This window comes from Penaeus chinensis, chromosome 5, assembly GCF_019202785.1.
Source record: "Penaeus chinensis breed Huanghai No. 1 chromosome 5, ASM1920278v2, whole genome shotgun sequence".
NCBI classification, from domain to species: Eukaryota; Metazoa; Arthropoda; class Malacostraca; order Decapoda; family Penaeidae; genus Penaeus; species Penaeus chinensis.
The window spans coordinates 24,915,406-24,931,061 of NC_061823.1; the positions used below are offsets into that span (position 1 = coordinate 24,915,406).

General features: G+C 36.7%; 3 protein-coding genes and 2 non-coding genes across 5 annotated transcripts; 3 read left to right on the plus strand and 2 right to left on the minus strand.

The window, feature by feature from the left end:
- Positions 1–1,733: 1,733 nt before the first annotated feature.
- Positions 1,734–2,388, plus strand: LOC125025635 (cuticle protein AM1199-like). Its single transcript, XM_047613703.1, has 2 exons — positions 1,734–1,969; positions 2,071–2,388. Exons 1-2 carry the CDS (start codon positions 1,734–1,736, stop codon positions 2,306–2,308), a joined length of 474 nt encoding a protein of 157 aa, XP_047469659.1. The 3' UTR covers positions 2,309–2,388.
- A 1,327-nt stretch (positions 2,389–3,715) lies between these two features.
- Positions 3,716–7,265, plus strand: LOC125025542. Its single transcript, XM_047613563.1, has 6 exons — positions 3,716–3,728; positions 3,847–4,050; positions 4,274–4,455; positions 6,343–6,414; positions 6,518–6,744; positions 6,864–7,265. The coding sequence occupies exons 1-6, from the start codon at positions 3,716–3,718 to the stop codon at positions 7,102–7,104; spliced, it is 939 nt and encodes a 312-aa protein (XP_047469519.1). The 3' UTR covers positions 7,105–7,265.
- Positions 7,266–7,521: 256 nt separating this feature from the next.
- On the minus strand, positions 7,522–7,593 carry Trnad-guc. The gene has a single exon. It is a non-coding gene; the product is annotated as a tRNA-Asp (tRNA).
- A 618-nt stretch (positions 7,594–8,211) lies between these two features.
- On the plus strand, positions 8,212–8,808 carry LOC125025544. Its single transcript, XM_047613564.1, has 3 exons — positions 8,212–8,250; positions 8,301–8,410; positions 8,628–8,808. Exons 1-3 carry the CDS (start codon positions 8,212–8,214, stop codon positions 8,806–8,808), a joined length of 330 nt encoding a protein of 109 aa, XP_047469520.1.
- Positions 8,809–9,782: 974 nt separating this feature from the next.
- Trnad-guc lies at positions 9,783–9,854 on the minus strand. The gene has a single exon. It is a non-coding gene; the product is annotated as a tRNA-Asp (tRNA).
- Between the last annotated feature and the right edge of the window lie 5,802 nt (positions 9,855–15,656).

Here is a 15,656-nt window from a genome sequence, read left to right on the forward strand (position 1 = left end):
GTCTGTAAACATAACAAATGATAACAATAAATCCTTATTATTATTGTTATTATAATTATTATTCAGGGACTCATTCCACTGCGGGACTTTGGCCTATCTTAGTTCATGTCAACATGAGAACAGTAATGGTTGCAAATTAAGTGTTATGAACTAGAATACAAAGAGAAGGATATGATGTTAACTGACACATGTTACGTTCCAGCTGATCCTTTACCTTGCTGGTAGATTTGGCCGTGAGAGAGACCGTCCCTCTTCTACGACGCCCCTGCACTCCGCACATCCTCGCCCGTTCAGAAGATCCCCATCATCCGTGACAAGCGAGATCATCCTACCGTTGACGACTTGATGTTGAGACTGGGGATGGCATCGTCAGGCGCGAGTCTGGCGGTCCAGGTGGTGTTCCCCCATGACAGACGGGGATACTAACCACTACACGACCGAGGACTAAACGCTGAAATGAAAGAAATATGATTTTTATCCGGCTATGTCCAATTGAAATCAAAATTTTGTTTCATAAGGTTTATGATCATAAACCTTACATGTTATGCCAATCCTAAGTGGCCAAACAAAAACAAAAACAACAAAATAGGTAAATTAAATTAATAAGTGGCACATCTGTTGACTTCATTTACTTTTTTAAAAGCTTGCCCTAATGCAAATAAACGTAGCTCGTTTAGTTTTAAATTTCTAAATGAATAAGTAATGAAACAAACGCGAAGGAAGAAATAGGAACAAATAAAATTTGAACTAATTTCTTTTTCCCTAAAATAATGATTTATCTAAGTCTTCATTTAGATATTCATTGCACATTCATGACAAGCTCTAAATATTAATAATCATAAAATTTAAAAGTCCAAGAAAGTGAATGAATCTGTTATAAATTAAGGAACATCAGATATCTAGTGCACTAATTCTTTTCCACTGACTAAACCTTGCTCTTAAGAATCCCTTAGTACCTTGGCTGTACACTTCATTAAGTATGTTGTATGCACTCAATATCTTGCATTAGTCCTGTCTATGTTCGTAGGTATCTATGTATCTACCTATCTATATAAAACATGTTTAATCTATATGATATATATCTATTTATATATATGTGTGTGTTTATATATGTATATATATACATTGTCGCACTGGAATTCTCATTGTCGCACTGAAATTATACAGAAATGTAAATGTACATTCGTACATGTGACCCTGGTTACACACACACACACACCTTTATTTGTATAATTTTATATGTATGTGATGATAAATCTCAAGAACAGCTTCATATCAATTGCTACACACGCACACACACATATATGTGTGTGTACATATATATGAATATATGGATAATAGTTTATACATTTATATATATATATATATATATATATATATATATATATATATATACATACATATATACACGTGTATATATTTCTGATAACATATATCAATACCTATACGTACACATCTAAACATTTTACATGTAACTGGTATTTAAAAAGGATAATGTAAAGGTTATCTCTTCTCGCGACCTACTTTTCCTCTCTGAGGTGTATATAAAGATGCCAAGCTTGCGAACCAGCATTCTTCTTGCAGTCTGTACTACAAGTATATCAAAAATATCAATATGAAGACAGTAAGTCTGTTTTTTTGGGGGGGCATTCTGGCTTCATTATCAAGCGCCATAAAGTGTTTGTAAAGAGTAGTATAAAATTGGTAAGACCATTATTTACTCGCATTTATAAATGTTCCAGCTGCTTCTGTCCTTCCTGGTGGTTGTGGCTGTGGCTGAGAGACCGTCCCTCTCCTACGACGCCGCTGCGCTCCACACATCCTCACCTGTACAGCAGATCCCCATCATCCGCGACGAGCGAGTCCATCCTGCCGCTGACGGAACTTACAGCTTTGACGTTGAGACTGGAGATGGCGTCGTCAGGCACGAGTCTGGCGGTCCAGGTGGCGCTCAACAGGGAACCGTCAGGTTAGTTAAAGTGTTTATAGATATTTCGACTGCACAAGCCACTAAACGACAATGAACCGCAAAGTCATGTCTGCCGCGCATACATTTATATTTGCTTTCAGCTTCACCTTCCCAGATGGCCAAGTCTTTGATCTCCAATTCGTCGCTGATGTTAATGGTTACCAACCTCAGTCGCCCTTCCTGCCCGTCGCCCCTGCATTCCCCCACCCAATCCCCGCCCACGCCCTCGAGCAGATCGAGCGTGCTCGACTTGAACTCGAAGCTCGCGCCCGCGAAGAGCGTCAATCATTAAGCCAGGGACAAGCCGACCCTTCTCGACTCTACGGTCAACCTCAGTAAAGTGTTGTCCTACTGAGTTTCAATGACAATATGCACGTTACTCTGTTATCCTACTCCAATTTATGTTTCTTCATCGTCCTACTATGTGAATGCCGTAGTATTTTGCCAAGCATTGAGTGTTAGATCTGTTAATAAATAAATGTATATCAAATTTCCGATAATATTTCTAAAGAATTTGCTATCCTAACACAAACCTTTAAAAACAGTGTCTTCCCCATTTGGCTTTGCGTGTCAACGTATAAATCATAGATAAGTCATATACAGAAGCATTCTGATTTTGATTTTTTATAGCACTTCTTACAGCATTTGTCGCCCGAGTAGTAATTATTTTCTCCGCGGTCGGGAAACGAACCCCGGACTCCAGCGGGATAGACGGGGGTAGTATCCACTATGCTACCGAGGAATATTATATAAAATCCGAGAAATTAGAACGAAATCGAGATATCTTTAACTGATATAAAAAAATCTATTCACAAACCTCACTAATTATGTCATTCCTAACGGTGGTCGTTCGATCTTACCTCCTTCTTATTTTAAAGTCAGCAAACAAATAAACAAACGAACCAATAAAATCTAAATTTTAAGTTACATATTCATTTTATATTCATTATGATCCCTAGGCATTAGAGATATATATCAAAACTTTAAATTTAGATGAATTTAGATAATTATAAACAATTAAATAACTGCTCATCATTTCATATTTCGGTACCTTCTCTCATATCTCAACCCCTATACATTATTTTTTTCACTGTAAGCTCTGTAATATATATATATATATATATATATATATATGTGTGTGTGTGTGTGTGTGTGTGTGTGTGTGTGCATGCGCGCGCGCGCGTATGCGTGTGAGTACATTATATGTATACATATATATATATATTTATATATTGAAACAATACATTTCTTAATGGCTAACACTCATTTTTAGGCGTACTATAGAAATCCAGTCTCCCACGTGACAGGAAGATATAAGAAATACTATACTGCTGAAGATTTGATTGGGAAAAAGAAAAACAAAAATGCATATATTTATATAAATATATATATATATATATATATATATATATATATATATATGCATGTGAATGTGAAAACGTTTGTAATAGTAAACCAAAAAAAAAGCGTTGTATCAATTGTTACATACTGACACACGTGTGTGTGTTAGTATATACGTAGACGTGTGTATATATGTATATATGTTTGTGTATATATGCACTTATACATGCACACACACGTATATGCATATAGACAATTTATATATAACTAATGCTTCAAAACCGAAATGTAAGCATTACATCTTATCGCGTCCTACATTTCCTCTGTGAGGAGTACATAAAGGTAGAAGGCTTGCGAACCACCATCACTTGCAGTCTTCGCTAGAAGTACATCAATACTATCAACATGAAGACAGTAAGTGGTTTTTTTTTTAGCATTCTGGCCCCATGTCAAGCGTCGTTATGTGTTTGTAAGTTGTAAAATAATGGGAAGATCAATAATATTCACTCATATATGAACGTTCCTGTCCTTGCTAGTGACTGTGGTTGTGGCTGAGAGATCGTCCCTCTCCTACGACGCCCGTGCACCCCACACATCCTCGCCCATTCAGCAGATCCCAATCATCCGCGACGAGCGAGTCCATCCTGCCGCTGAACTTACAGCTTTGACGTTGAGACTGGAGATGGCATCGTCAGGTAGGAGTCTGGCGGTCCAGGTGGCGCTCAACAGGGAACCGTTAGGTTAGCTCATTCACTCTTCACATTTTTCCAGAAGAGTGTGTATACCTGTTTTGGTTACACAGTACAAGCAAACGACAATGAAAGTAAAGGCCATGTCTATCGTGCATATACAATCACACCACACACGTATATATCTATGTATAAATATATGTGTATGTCTGTGTATGTTTCGGCACGCATATTTATAAATATACGTCTATATTAAACTACAGTTTCTTTTCAGCTTCATCTTTCCAGATGGCCAAGTCTTCGATCTCCAATTCGTCGCGGAAGTTAACGGTTACCAACCTCAGTCGCCCTTCCTGCCCGCCGCCCCTGCATTCCCCCACCCAATCCCCGCCCACGCCCTCGAACAGATCGAGCGTTGTTGAATTGAACTCGAAGCTCGCGCCCGCGAAGAACAACGTCAGTCATCAAGCCAGGGACAAACCAACCCTTCTCGCCGCTACGGTCAACCTCAGTAAAGTGTTTTCTCACTGAACTCCAACGACATTATCCTCTTGTTATTTTTATCCTACTCCAATCCATATTTTTCCATTGCCTCAATATGTGAGATTTTCCATGCATTAAGTGTTATATGTTTATATTTAAATGTAATTGAATTTTTGATTGTAATTATATACGAGATCGACATCCTAACAGACAAATCTTCCAAAAATTATTTACTTTACAAATCTGTCTTTGCATGTAAACGTAAAAAGTATATATAAGATACATATTTCTTCGATAGGTCAGACTATGAAACACTACCTGCCGCTATCACCGAACCAAGCTACTGAGCCGAATCTTAACCATCTATAAATATCATAGTTATAACGCAAATTAATAACCAGAGTTTACGAAACAATAAATCGTTAAACACATATGATACTGGATATAGCGACTCTTTCATATATGAGGGACTGACCTGAAGTTATTATCGTTTTCTCATGTTTTTTTATTGTTTTTCTGCAGTCACATAATTCTGTAAGAGCATTATATCTTCGTTACCGGATTATTGTCCCAAAGTTAGGTCATTGTGAAGTAAATTATGTTACGTTGACATGGGATCTTAACAATGGTAAAAATAAATTATAAAAAGATAACTAGCTTATCTCTTTATGGTTTCCTGAACAATACTATAACCAGTGCACAACGAACTACAAGGAGTTTTTGATAGGATGAAGTTAATTTTCATAAGCATGTGGTGATGAATAATATTTATGGCATCGCGTATAAAATACTTGGAAACGGTTATACCACTACCAACTTCAATAAATACATCAACTGTCGCCTTATGAATTCCTAAAAATACAATGGTGAGACCGTCGTCTAGTTGTATTTTTTCCACCCCGGCGGGGAATCGAACCCGGTCTCCCGCATGACAGGCGGGGTGCTAACCACTATACTACGGAGAAATACATTTTGAAACTTTAAATTAGATTTTTTTTGGGATATCGTTAACTGATATTTAAATGTCTTTTTATAATCCTTTTGGTCAGAAACCTTACTAATTGTGTCTTTCCTCTTAGTGTCCGTGGCATATGTTTACTTACTATTATTATTATTATCATTATTATTTTTAATAAACATAAAATAGTTTATTTATTTCAATTAAATAGTATAAGACTTAAAAATTCAATTGTATGTTTAATTAACATGGATTACAGTTCCTGGGCATTGGGAACATTAAATTATAAACACTAAACCAATGAATTAACGGCAGGCATTTTGATATTTCACCTCAAGACTCAGATTGTATGATGGAATCTAATTTGTAATTTAACATGTCTAATATGTATAAATATATAGATAAATATATACATGTGTATGTATATACATGTATCTATACGTTTTTTTTTTTTTTCTGCCAAGCACTGGAATCATTTCTAGGGGGGCTATCGAATCCCAGTTTCACGCATAACAAGAATAAGAACTACTATACTACATATTTGATTGAATAAAACACACATATATATTAGTGTGTATCTATATATGAATGTATATGTATCACATTCATGTGACCATTGCTATAATGATAGATTACTAAAAAACAGCTTCCTATCTAATTGCTACATGGACACATGGACACGCAATCACATATGTGTGAGTACATACATGTGTAGATATACATATACATGCAAACACACACACTTGTGTGTGCATATGTATTTATATGTATGCTATATGTGCGTACATATATATGTGCATAAATATACGTATGAATAAAAATATATAGTCACTGCTTAAAAAGGGAAACGTATACGTTACGACTTATCGCGACCTACATTTCTCCTCTTGGGGTATATAAAGGTGCAAGGCTCGCGAGCCACCATCACTTCTTGCAGTCTGCACTACAAGTATATCGATAGCAACATGAAGACGGTAAGTCTGTTAGCATTCTGGCTCCATGTCAGGCGTCTTGAAGCGTTAGTAATAGCATAAGAATAGGAAGATCAATATTCACTAACATATTTTAACGTTCCAGCTGCTCTTGCCCTTGCTGGTGGCTGTGGCCGTGGCTGAGAGACCGCCTCTCTCCTACGACATCCCTGCACCCCACACATCCTCGCCCGTTCAGCAGATCCCCATCATCCGCGACGAGCGAGTCCATCCTGCCGCCGACGGCACTTACAGCTTTGACGTTGAGACTGGGGATGGCATCGTCAGGCATGAGTCTGGCGGTCCAGGTGGCGCTCAACAGGGAACCGTCAGGTTAGTTCATTCACTCTTCACATTTTTACATTAGTCGTGTATATACATATGTGTGTGTTTGTTTGTGTGTGAGAGAGAACTATATATACACATATATGCAATCCATGGTTTCTTTCCAGCTTCACCTTCCCAGATGGCCAAGTCTTCGATCTTCAGTTCGTCGCTGATGTTAATGGTTACCAACCTCAGTCACCCTTCCTGCCCGTCGCCCCTGCATTCCCCCACCCAATCCCTGCCCACGCCCTCGAACAGATCGAGCGTGGTCGACTTCAACTCGAAGCTCGCGCCCGCGAAGAACAACGTCAGTCATCAACCCAGGGACAAGTCAACCCCTCTCGCCAATACGGTCAACCTCAGTAGTGCTCCCCCACTGAATTTCAACGACAGTATACTCTTCTTACCTTGCTATTCCACTATATTTCATTGCTTTCTTTGTTTATCTATCGCCCCACTATGTGAATGCCGTGCATCGTTTCGCTATACATGTTATATTTGTTTATAAATATATATGAATTAAGATTTCTGATAGTATTTTTATACAGTTTGATATCCTAGTACAAAAACCTCTTTCACTTGTATTTGCAAATGTGTCGTTGTGTATTAGCGTATACTGTACATGATAGATATTTCGTCGATATATCAGACCACAAGATATATATATTACCAACTGTCTTCATCAAACTATCCTACTGAGCCAAACTTATCCATTTATTATTGTCGTTTCAGTAGTATTATGTTGAATCATGTTGAGATGGTCGTCTCAGTAGTAAAATTTTCCTCCCCGGCGGGGAATCGAACCCCGGTCTCCCGCGTGACAGGCGGGGATACTAACCACTATACTACCGAGGAATTCGAAAAGATTTGAGTAAAATTAGAAATATATCCTGCTATTTTTAATTGATATTTAAGTCTTTTCATACACCTTTTTATCAAAATCCGTACTGATTATGTCATTCTTCACGTTGGTCGTGCCATCTGTTTTGTTTTAACTTTCCAAAATGCAAATACAAATCATTAATCTTAAAATTCTATATAGATTAGTAAAAACATAAAATTAATTCATTTCTTTTCTTCACACATATATGAGTGTGTGCCGAATATATATGTATTTTTTTAAAATATATATCAAATATAAATATACATGCGTATGTGAACATGTGTGCAATGCTCTCTATCAGTTGCTACATATAAATGTGTTCAAATATATTCATATGTATACGCATACACATAATGCATATTTAACAGGTCTTAAAAAGGGGATTGTAAATTCTACGTCTTATCGCAACCTACATTTTATCTCTGAGAGGTATATAAAGGCATCAGGCCTGCGAACCATCATCACTTCTTGAAGTCTGCACTAGAAGTACACCAATACTATTAACATAAAGACAGTAAGTCTGTTTCTTAGCATTCTGGATCCATTAAGTAGTATAACACTGGTAAGATCAACGATATTTCGTCACATATATGAGCATCCCAGTTGCTTCTGTTCTTGCTGGTGGTTGCGTTTGTGGTTGAGGGACCGCCCCTTTCCTACACCCCTGCTTCCCGCCCAGATCCCCATCATCCGCGACGAGCGAGTCCATCCTGCTGCTAACGGCGCTTACAACTTTGACGCATCGTCAGGCACGAATCTGGCGGTCCAGGAGGCGCTCAACAGGGAACCGTCAGTTTAGTTCATTCACTCTTCACATTTCTACAAAAACAGAAAAGTGTGTATACCTGTTTCGGGTGCACAGGATATTTAAACAACAACGAAAATAAAAGTCGTATATATATATATATATATGTGTGTGGGTGTGTGTGAGAATATATATACATATATACATACACATATACGAGTATATGTGTGTATATGTGTGTAGTCCATGGCTTCTTTCCAGCTTCACCGTCCCAGATGGCCAGGTTTTATATCTTTGGTTCGATGTTAATGGTTACCAACTTCAGTCGCCCTTCCTGCCCGTCGCCCATGCATTCCCCCACCCAATCCTCGCCCACGCCCTCGAACAGATCGAACAACGTCAGGAATCAAGCAAGGGACAAGTCAACCCCTCTCGCCAATAAAATCAGCCTCTGTAGTGCTCCCCAACTAAATTACAACGGCAGTATACTCTTCTTACCTTGTTACTCTACTCTATTTCCTGTTTTTGTTTCTTTATCGCCACACTATGTGAATGCCGTACGTTTCCCAATACATCGAGTGTTATATTTGTTTATGAATAGATATAAATCGAGATTTCGGAAAGTATTTTTATAGAATTTGATACCCTAGTACAAAAAACTAAAAATGATAAAGATTATTATTATAAAAAAAAACAATCTTCCACCTTCAACATGTGTCAAATGATACTGTACATATGATAATTATTTCTTCGATATTCTAGATCACAAGATATATATTACCATGTACCTTCATCAAACTATCCCACTGAGCAAAATTTCGTTGTTATTGCGCATATTAATAACCAGCCATCAGGTCGGCAAATACACAAGAATACGGAGCATATTCCACATATAAAAAAACGAACAAGGGAATTACGTGAATCTATGGACCTTATCCTTTGATTCGATTCTTCTGTCCGACAATAATTAGATGCCTTATTTTGAGGCAAAATATCCTTTTCTGTAGTCACATAAACCAAGTTTCTATAAGGATATCAAAACTTCGTTAACAGATTATTTCGGTGTGTGTAAAACAAAGTATGTTTTAAGAATACATATGATTTAGTAGCATGATCAAAATAAGTGGTAAAAGAATAGTAATGATTATAAGTACTCAGCGATACATTATATATATATATGTGTGTGTGTATGTGTGTGTGTGTGTGTGTGTATGTGTGTGTGTGTGTGTGTGTGTGTGTGTGTGTGTGTGAGTGTGAGTGAGAGATTGCCTTTAGGATAGGACAAATTATATTTCCGTGGAAATGGCCACAATAATCTCTACTTAAACATAACTGCTGCCATTTGCATTACTAGTAATACGTGAGAAACTCTACGGTGAATTATGTTGAGATCGTCGTCTCAGTAGTAAAATTTTCCTCCCCGGCGGGGAATCGAACCCCGGTCTCCCGCGTGACAGGCGGGGATACTAACCACTATACTACCGAGGAATTCGGAAATTTGGGAGTAAAATTTAAAATATATCCTGCTATTTTAATTGATATTTAGAACTTCTCATACACCTTTTCATTAGAAATATTACTAATTATGTCATTCTTCACGGTGGTAGTGCCATATAGTTAATCGTCTTGTCTTTTTCTGTAATGATTTTCGTTAAAATATGAATTTAGAAATTCCATTTATATTATTTACAACCCTTACGTATTGGAGGTTACCTGAAACTTTGAATTAGAAAAGCCTGAGAAAGATGTAATTATTTTCAATACAAGCTGTATAATTTACATATGTGTGTGTGTGTGTGTGTATGTGTGTGTGTGTGTGTGTGTGTGTGTGTGTGTGTGTGTGTGTGTGTGTGTGTGTGTGTGTGTATGTGTGTGTGTGTGTGTGGTGAATATACCTGTGAATAAATATACCTGTGTATGTGAGCATGTGTGCTTTATATGAATTGCTACATATATATCTGTACAATTATATTCATATATATACACGTACACATATTAAGCATATATAACAAGTACTTAAAAGGGGAAATGTAAATGTTACCTCTTATCGCGGTCTACATTTCATCTTTGAGAGGTATATAAATGTATCAGACCTGCGAACCATTATCATGGTACATCAATATCAAAATGACGACGGTAACTCTGTTTCTTAGCATTCAAACTCCATTATCAAGCGCCATAAAGTGTTAATCAGATCAACAATATTTACTTACAATGTGAACGTTCCAATTGATTCTGTCCTTGCTGCAGGTTGCGTTTGTAGCTTAGAGACGTCCCTCTCCTACGTCGCCACTGCATCCCGCCCATCCTCAACGCGTTCAGCAGATCCGCATCATCCGCGACGAGCGTGTCCATCCTGCCGCTGACGGAACTTACAGCTTTGACGTTGAGACTAGAGAAGGCATCGTCAGGCACGCATCTGGCGGTCCAGTTGGAACTCAACAGGGAACCATTAGGTTAGCTCGTTTACTCTTCACATTTTTATACAAGTATCTATAACTTGTTTCGGATGCACAGTACCTTTAAAGGACAATGAACTTTAAAATTAATGTATGTCGTGCATAAACAAACATACACACTCACCTATACATATAATGTGCATGTATGTATGTGTATGTATGTATGACAAACTATGGTTTCCTTTCAGCTTCACCTTCCCAGATGGCCAAGTCTTCAATCTCTAGTTCGTCGCTGATGTTAATGGTTACCAACCTCAGTCGCCCTTCCTGCCCGTCGCCCCTACATTCCCCAACCCAATCCCCGCCCACGCCCTCGAGCAGATCGAACGTGGTCGACTCGAACTCAAAGCTCGAGCCCGTGAAGAGCAACGTCAGTCCTCAAGCCAGGGACAAGCCGCACCTGCTCGCCACTACGGCCAACCTTAGTAGTGTTCTCCCACTTGTATTTCAACGACATTATGCCCCTCTTATCCTACAATCTCATCCTAATCTCATTCTCTTCATCACTCTACTGTGTGCAGGCCGCATAACGTTTTGTTATATCTATTTGTAAATAAATATGTATCTAGATTGACAGTACTTTCTAAACGACCAACAAAACTAAAGGATTGGAGAATTTAATGAGGAAATCCCGATTTTCCACTTTTTACATTTAGTTTTGCTTGGTTTTGTGTACTACATGTTGTTTCGATATGTTTGACTGTATAAAGTTAACTAATTCAATCTCCTATGGTTTATAAGTAATTATCGATATAAGACTAACATGAGGAATTTTCTGAAATACCTAAAATCATTAAATACATATTATAAAGTCTTAAACATTCCAACTGGAAGTCAGATTAACTTTCCTTTTTTCCTTCTGTAATATTGGATGCTTTTGCACGATCATAGAGATTTGTAAATAAATATCTTCAATCCTATGTTTTCTTTTCTAATCAAACCTAAACAAAAGAGAGAAAAAAATAGCGACCTAGACCCCGAGCGTCCAAATGTCTAACGTCTCACGCATTCCTGAAATACATGAAATAAACTTTATGGTAAACAGCATTCAGATCGTCGTCTTAGCAGTAAAATTTCTCCTCGGCGGTTCATCGAATTCCAGTCTCCCGTGTGACAGTCTAGAATACTATCGAAAAATGCGATAAGAGAGAATTTGAATCATAAAAGGCGATTATTAAACATACAAAAGTACTTTCACGCACGTTTCGATCCTGCTCTCATCCTTTAATGATACGGAACAAAGTTCGAAAAAGAGACTAAAGCCTAATGCGAAAAATGTCCTACTCATTTCTGCTTCATTTACATAAATACATAAATGTACACATATATATGTATGTATTTGCGTGTGCGTGTGTGATGCATGTATATACATACATATATATATATATTTATATATATATATATATATATATATATATATATGCACACACACACACACACACACACACACACACACACACACACACACACACACACACACACACACACACACACACACACACACACACACATACACACACACACATACACACACATATATGTATAATGTATATGCATATATATAGAAAATATATATATATTTGTGTGTATGTATATATATATGTACACATATATCTATATCTATCTATCTATCTATCTATTTGTCTATATATTTATATATATATATACATTTATATATGTGTCTATATATGTACATATATCTATCTATATATATGTGTGTGTGTGTATATATACATGTATATATATATATATATATATATATATACATATATATATATATATATATATATATATATATATATATATATATATATGTAGTGTGTGTGAAAAGGAATGTGTGTGGGATATTTATATACATGTGCATATATACACATATGAATTATATATATATATATATATATATATATATATATACATATATGTATGTGTATATATATATAAATATATATATATATATATATATATATATATATGCATATATGTGTGTGTACATATATATATATATATATATATATATATATATATTATATATATATGTATAGATATGTGTGTGTGTGTGTGTGTGTGTGTATATATATATATATATATATATATATATATATATATATATATATATATATATCGTATGTATGTATATATATATGTACATATATTTGTGTGTGCACATATATATAAAAAAAAATATATATATATATATATATATATATATACGTATAAATACCTATTTAAATATGTGCATATACGTTAATTTAATTAATGTTAGAAAAAAAAAAATTCATCAGAGAAACCTTGGTCCAAAAATATTCCCGAGATAACCATAGCCTGTCAGCCTCGTTGATTTTAATTGACTGATTTCTTGTTTCTTTGGTTTTGATATTCACAATTAAAGAAGATCGATTAGTTCGTGAAAATCAATTCAACACGGAAGGCAAGTGTCACTTACTTGCTTTAACCGCACAATACACTATATGTATTAACAATTATAATAAACGCATGCATAACACATACAAAGTAATCTATTCTATCAGAAGTCATTTAGTTGGACATAGAAGCCCTTACCGCGGTCTCGATGGAGAAAATCTTCATAAGACCTTTGACAAGTGACCTCCTCGTAAGCCTTTTTGAGTCGCTGTGCGAAGGAATTAATAAACAGCTCACTATTTCATATTTCCGTACCTTTTCTAATATCAGCTCCTCTAGATTCATAGATCAGATGATGGACTGTTATTCATTTTTCACTGCAAGCTATGTAATGTATGTGTGATCGTACTTTATACATATATAAAATGAAATATTATATTTTTTTCTGGCTAGTACTGGAGTCATTCCTAGCCGGGCTATTGAATCCCAATCTTCCGCGTAACAGGAAGCAATATCACTACCAAATATTTAAAGAAAGAGAAAATACACACATATATGTATATATACAGATAGATAGATATGCATGCGTGTATATATGTATATATATACATGTGTGTGTGTTTATGTGAACATGCATGTAATGATAAGTTACTAAAAACATCTTTGTACTAATTGCTTCATACAGACACGTTTGTATGTGTGAGTACATGCATAGATGTGTGTTCATATATGTGCATAGACACATACACGCGTGTGTCTATATATGCTTCAAAAGGGAAATGTAAACTTTCCGTTTTATCGCGACCTACATTTCATCCCTGCGGGATATATAAAGTTAGCAGACTTGCGAACCACCATCACTTCTTGCAGTCTCCACTAGAAGTACATCAATATTATCAACATGAAGACAGTAAGCGTTTCTTAGCATTCTGGCTCCAAAATGTGCTAGAAAGTAGTAGTATAATAATGGGACGATCAACACTATTCACTTAAATATAATAACATTCCAGCTGCTTCTGTCGATGCTGGTGGTTGTGGCTATGTGTGAGAGACCGCCTCTCTCCTACCACGACCAGGCGCCCCATACAACCTCGCCCATTCAGCAGATCCCCATCATCCTCGACGAGCGAGTCCATCCTGTTGCTGACGGCACTTACAGCTTTGACGTTGAGACTGGAGATGGCATCGTCAGGCACGAGTCTGGCGGTCCAGGTGGCGCTCAACAGGGAACCGTCAGGTTAGTTCATTCACTCTTCATATTTTTGCACTTAAACAGAAAAGTGTGTATGCCTATTTCGGGTACACAGGGCATTTAAACGACATGAAAGTAAAAGTCGTGTCTATCGTGCATATACACACACGCACGTATGTGTGCACGTATATATGTGTCTATATCAAACTATGGCTTCTTTTCAGCTTCACCTTCCCAGATGGTCAGGTTTTCAATCTCCAATTCGTTGCTGATGTTAACGGTTACCAACCTCAGTCGCCCTTCCTGCCCGTCGCCCCTGCATTCCCCCACCCAATCCCCGCCCACGCCCTCGAACAGATCGAACGTGGTCGACTTGAACTCGAGGCTCGCGCCCGCGAAGAACAACGTCAGCCATCAAGCCAAGGACAGGCCAACCCTTCTCGCCTCTACGGTCAACCTTAGTAAAGTGTTTCCCCACTGAACTCCAACGACAATATGCTCTTGTTACTCTTATCATACTCCAACCTATATTTTCTCATCGCCCCAGTATGTGAATTCCGTATAGTGTTTTACCATTGAGTGTTATACCTGTTTATAAATAAATGTAAATCAAATTTCTGATTTTAATTCTAAACAATTTGGTATCCTATTAGACAATTCATTCAAAAAGTTATCTACTTTCAAAATTGGTTTTGCGTGTTAACCGAACCAACCTATTGAGCCAAATCTTCATCATTTATAATTTTTATTGTTATTAGGCATATGGACAATCAGAAATTACAGAATCGTTAGATACACATGATAGTAGACATAAAACATTTTTCATAATGTAAAAACGGGCATACATGAAGCTGTTATTTTTTTCCTTGATACGGTCATTAGATAATCAGACATAATTTGAGGCAAAACATTGGTTCTTATGGGCAGTTACATAAATTTTATAAGGATATCAAATCTTCCTTGGCTGATTATTTTCCCCGAGTTAAGTCACTCTGTGAAATAGATTTTAGATATGAAGTTTGTTTTCATGAGTATGTTGTGATAAAGATGTCTTTATGGCTTCACGTGTAAAACAAATATTTAATTGGAAATGGCCACTAATCTCAACTTCAATATATCAACTGTCGTCTTATGCATTCTTTTAAAATATATGATATAAACTCTATAGTGAACAATGTTAAGACCGTCATCATTTTTTTTCTCCCCGGCGGGGAATCGAACCCCGGTCTCCCGCGTGACAGGCGGGGATACTAACCACTATACTACCGAGAATACTAA

What these genes read in the sequence shown, in the direction of transcription:
- LOC125025635 (XM_047613703.1), top strand. Translation starts at nt 1,734, where the DNA reads ATGTTCCAGCTGCTTCTGTCCTTCCTGGTGGTTGTGGCTGTGGCTGAG. An exon ending in GCTCAACAGGGAACCGTCAG is followed by an intron (nt 1,970 to 2,070) that starts GTTAGTTAAAGT and finishes ATTTGCTTTCAG; the next exon opens with CTTCACCTTCCCAGATGGCC.
- LOC125025542 (XM_047613563.1), top strand. An exon ending in TCGCGCCCGCGAAGAACAAC is followed by an intron (nt 4,456 to 6,342) that starts GTCAGTCATCAA and finishes GGGTATATAAAG; the next exon opens with GTGCAAGGCTCGCGAGCCAC. An exon ending in TCGATAGCAACATGAAGACG is followed by an intron (nt 6,415 to 6,517) that starts GTAAGTCTGTTA and finishes TTAACGTTCCAG; the next exon opens with CTGCTCTTGCCCTTGCTGGT.
- LOC125025544 (XM_047613564.1), top strand. Translation starts at nt 8,212, where the DNA reads ATGAGCATCCCAGTTGCTTCTGTTCTTGCTGGTGGTTGC. An exon ending in CTGTTCTTGCTGGTGGTTGC is followed by an intron (nt 8,251 to 8,300) that starts GTTTGTGGTTGA and finishes CTTCCCGCCCAG; the next exon opens with ATCCCCATCATCCGCGACGA. An exon ending in GAGGCGCTCAACAGGGAACC is followed by an intron (nt 8,411 to 8,627) that starts GTCAGTTTAGTT and finishes GCTTCTTTCCAG; the next exon opens with CTTCACCGTCCCAGATGGCC.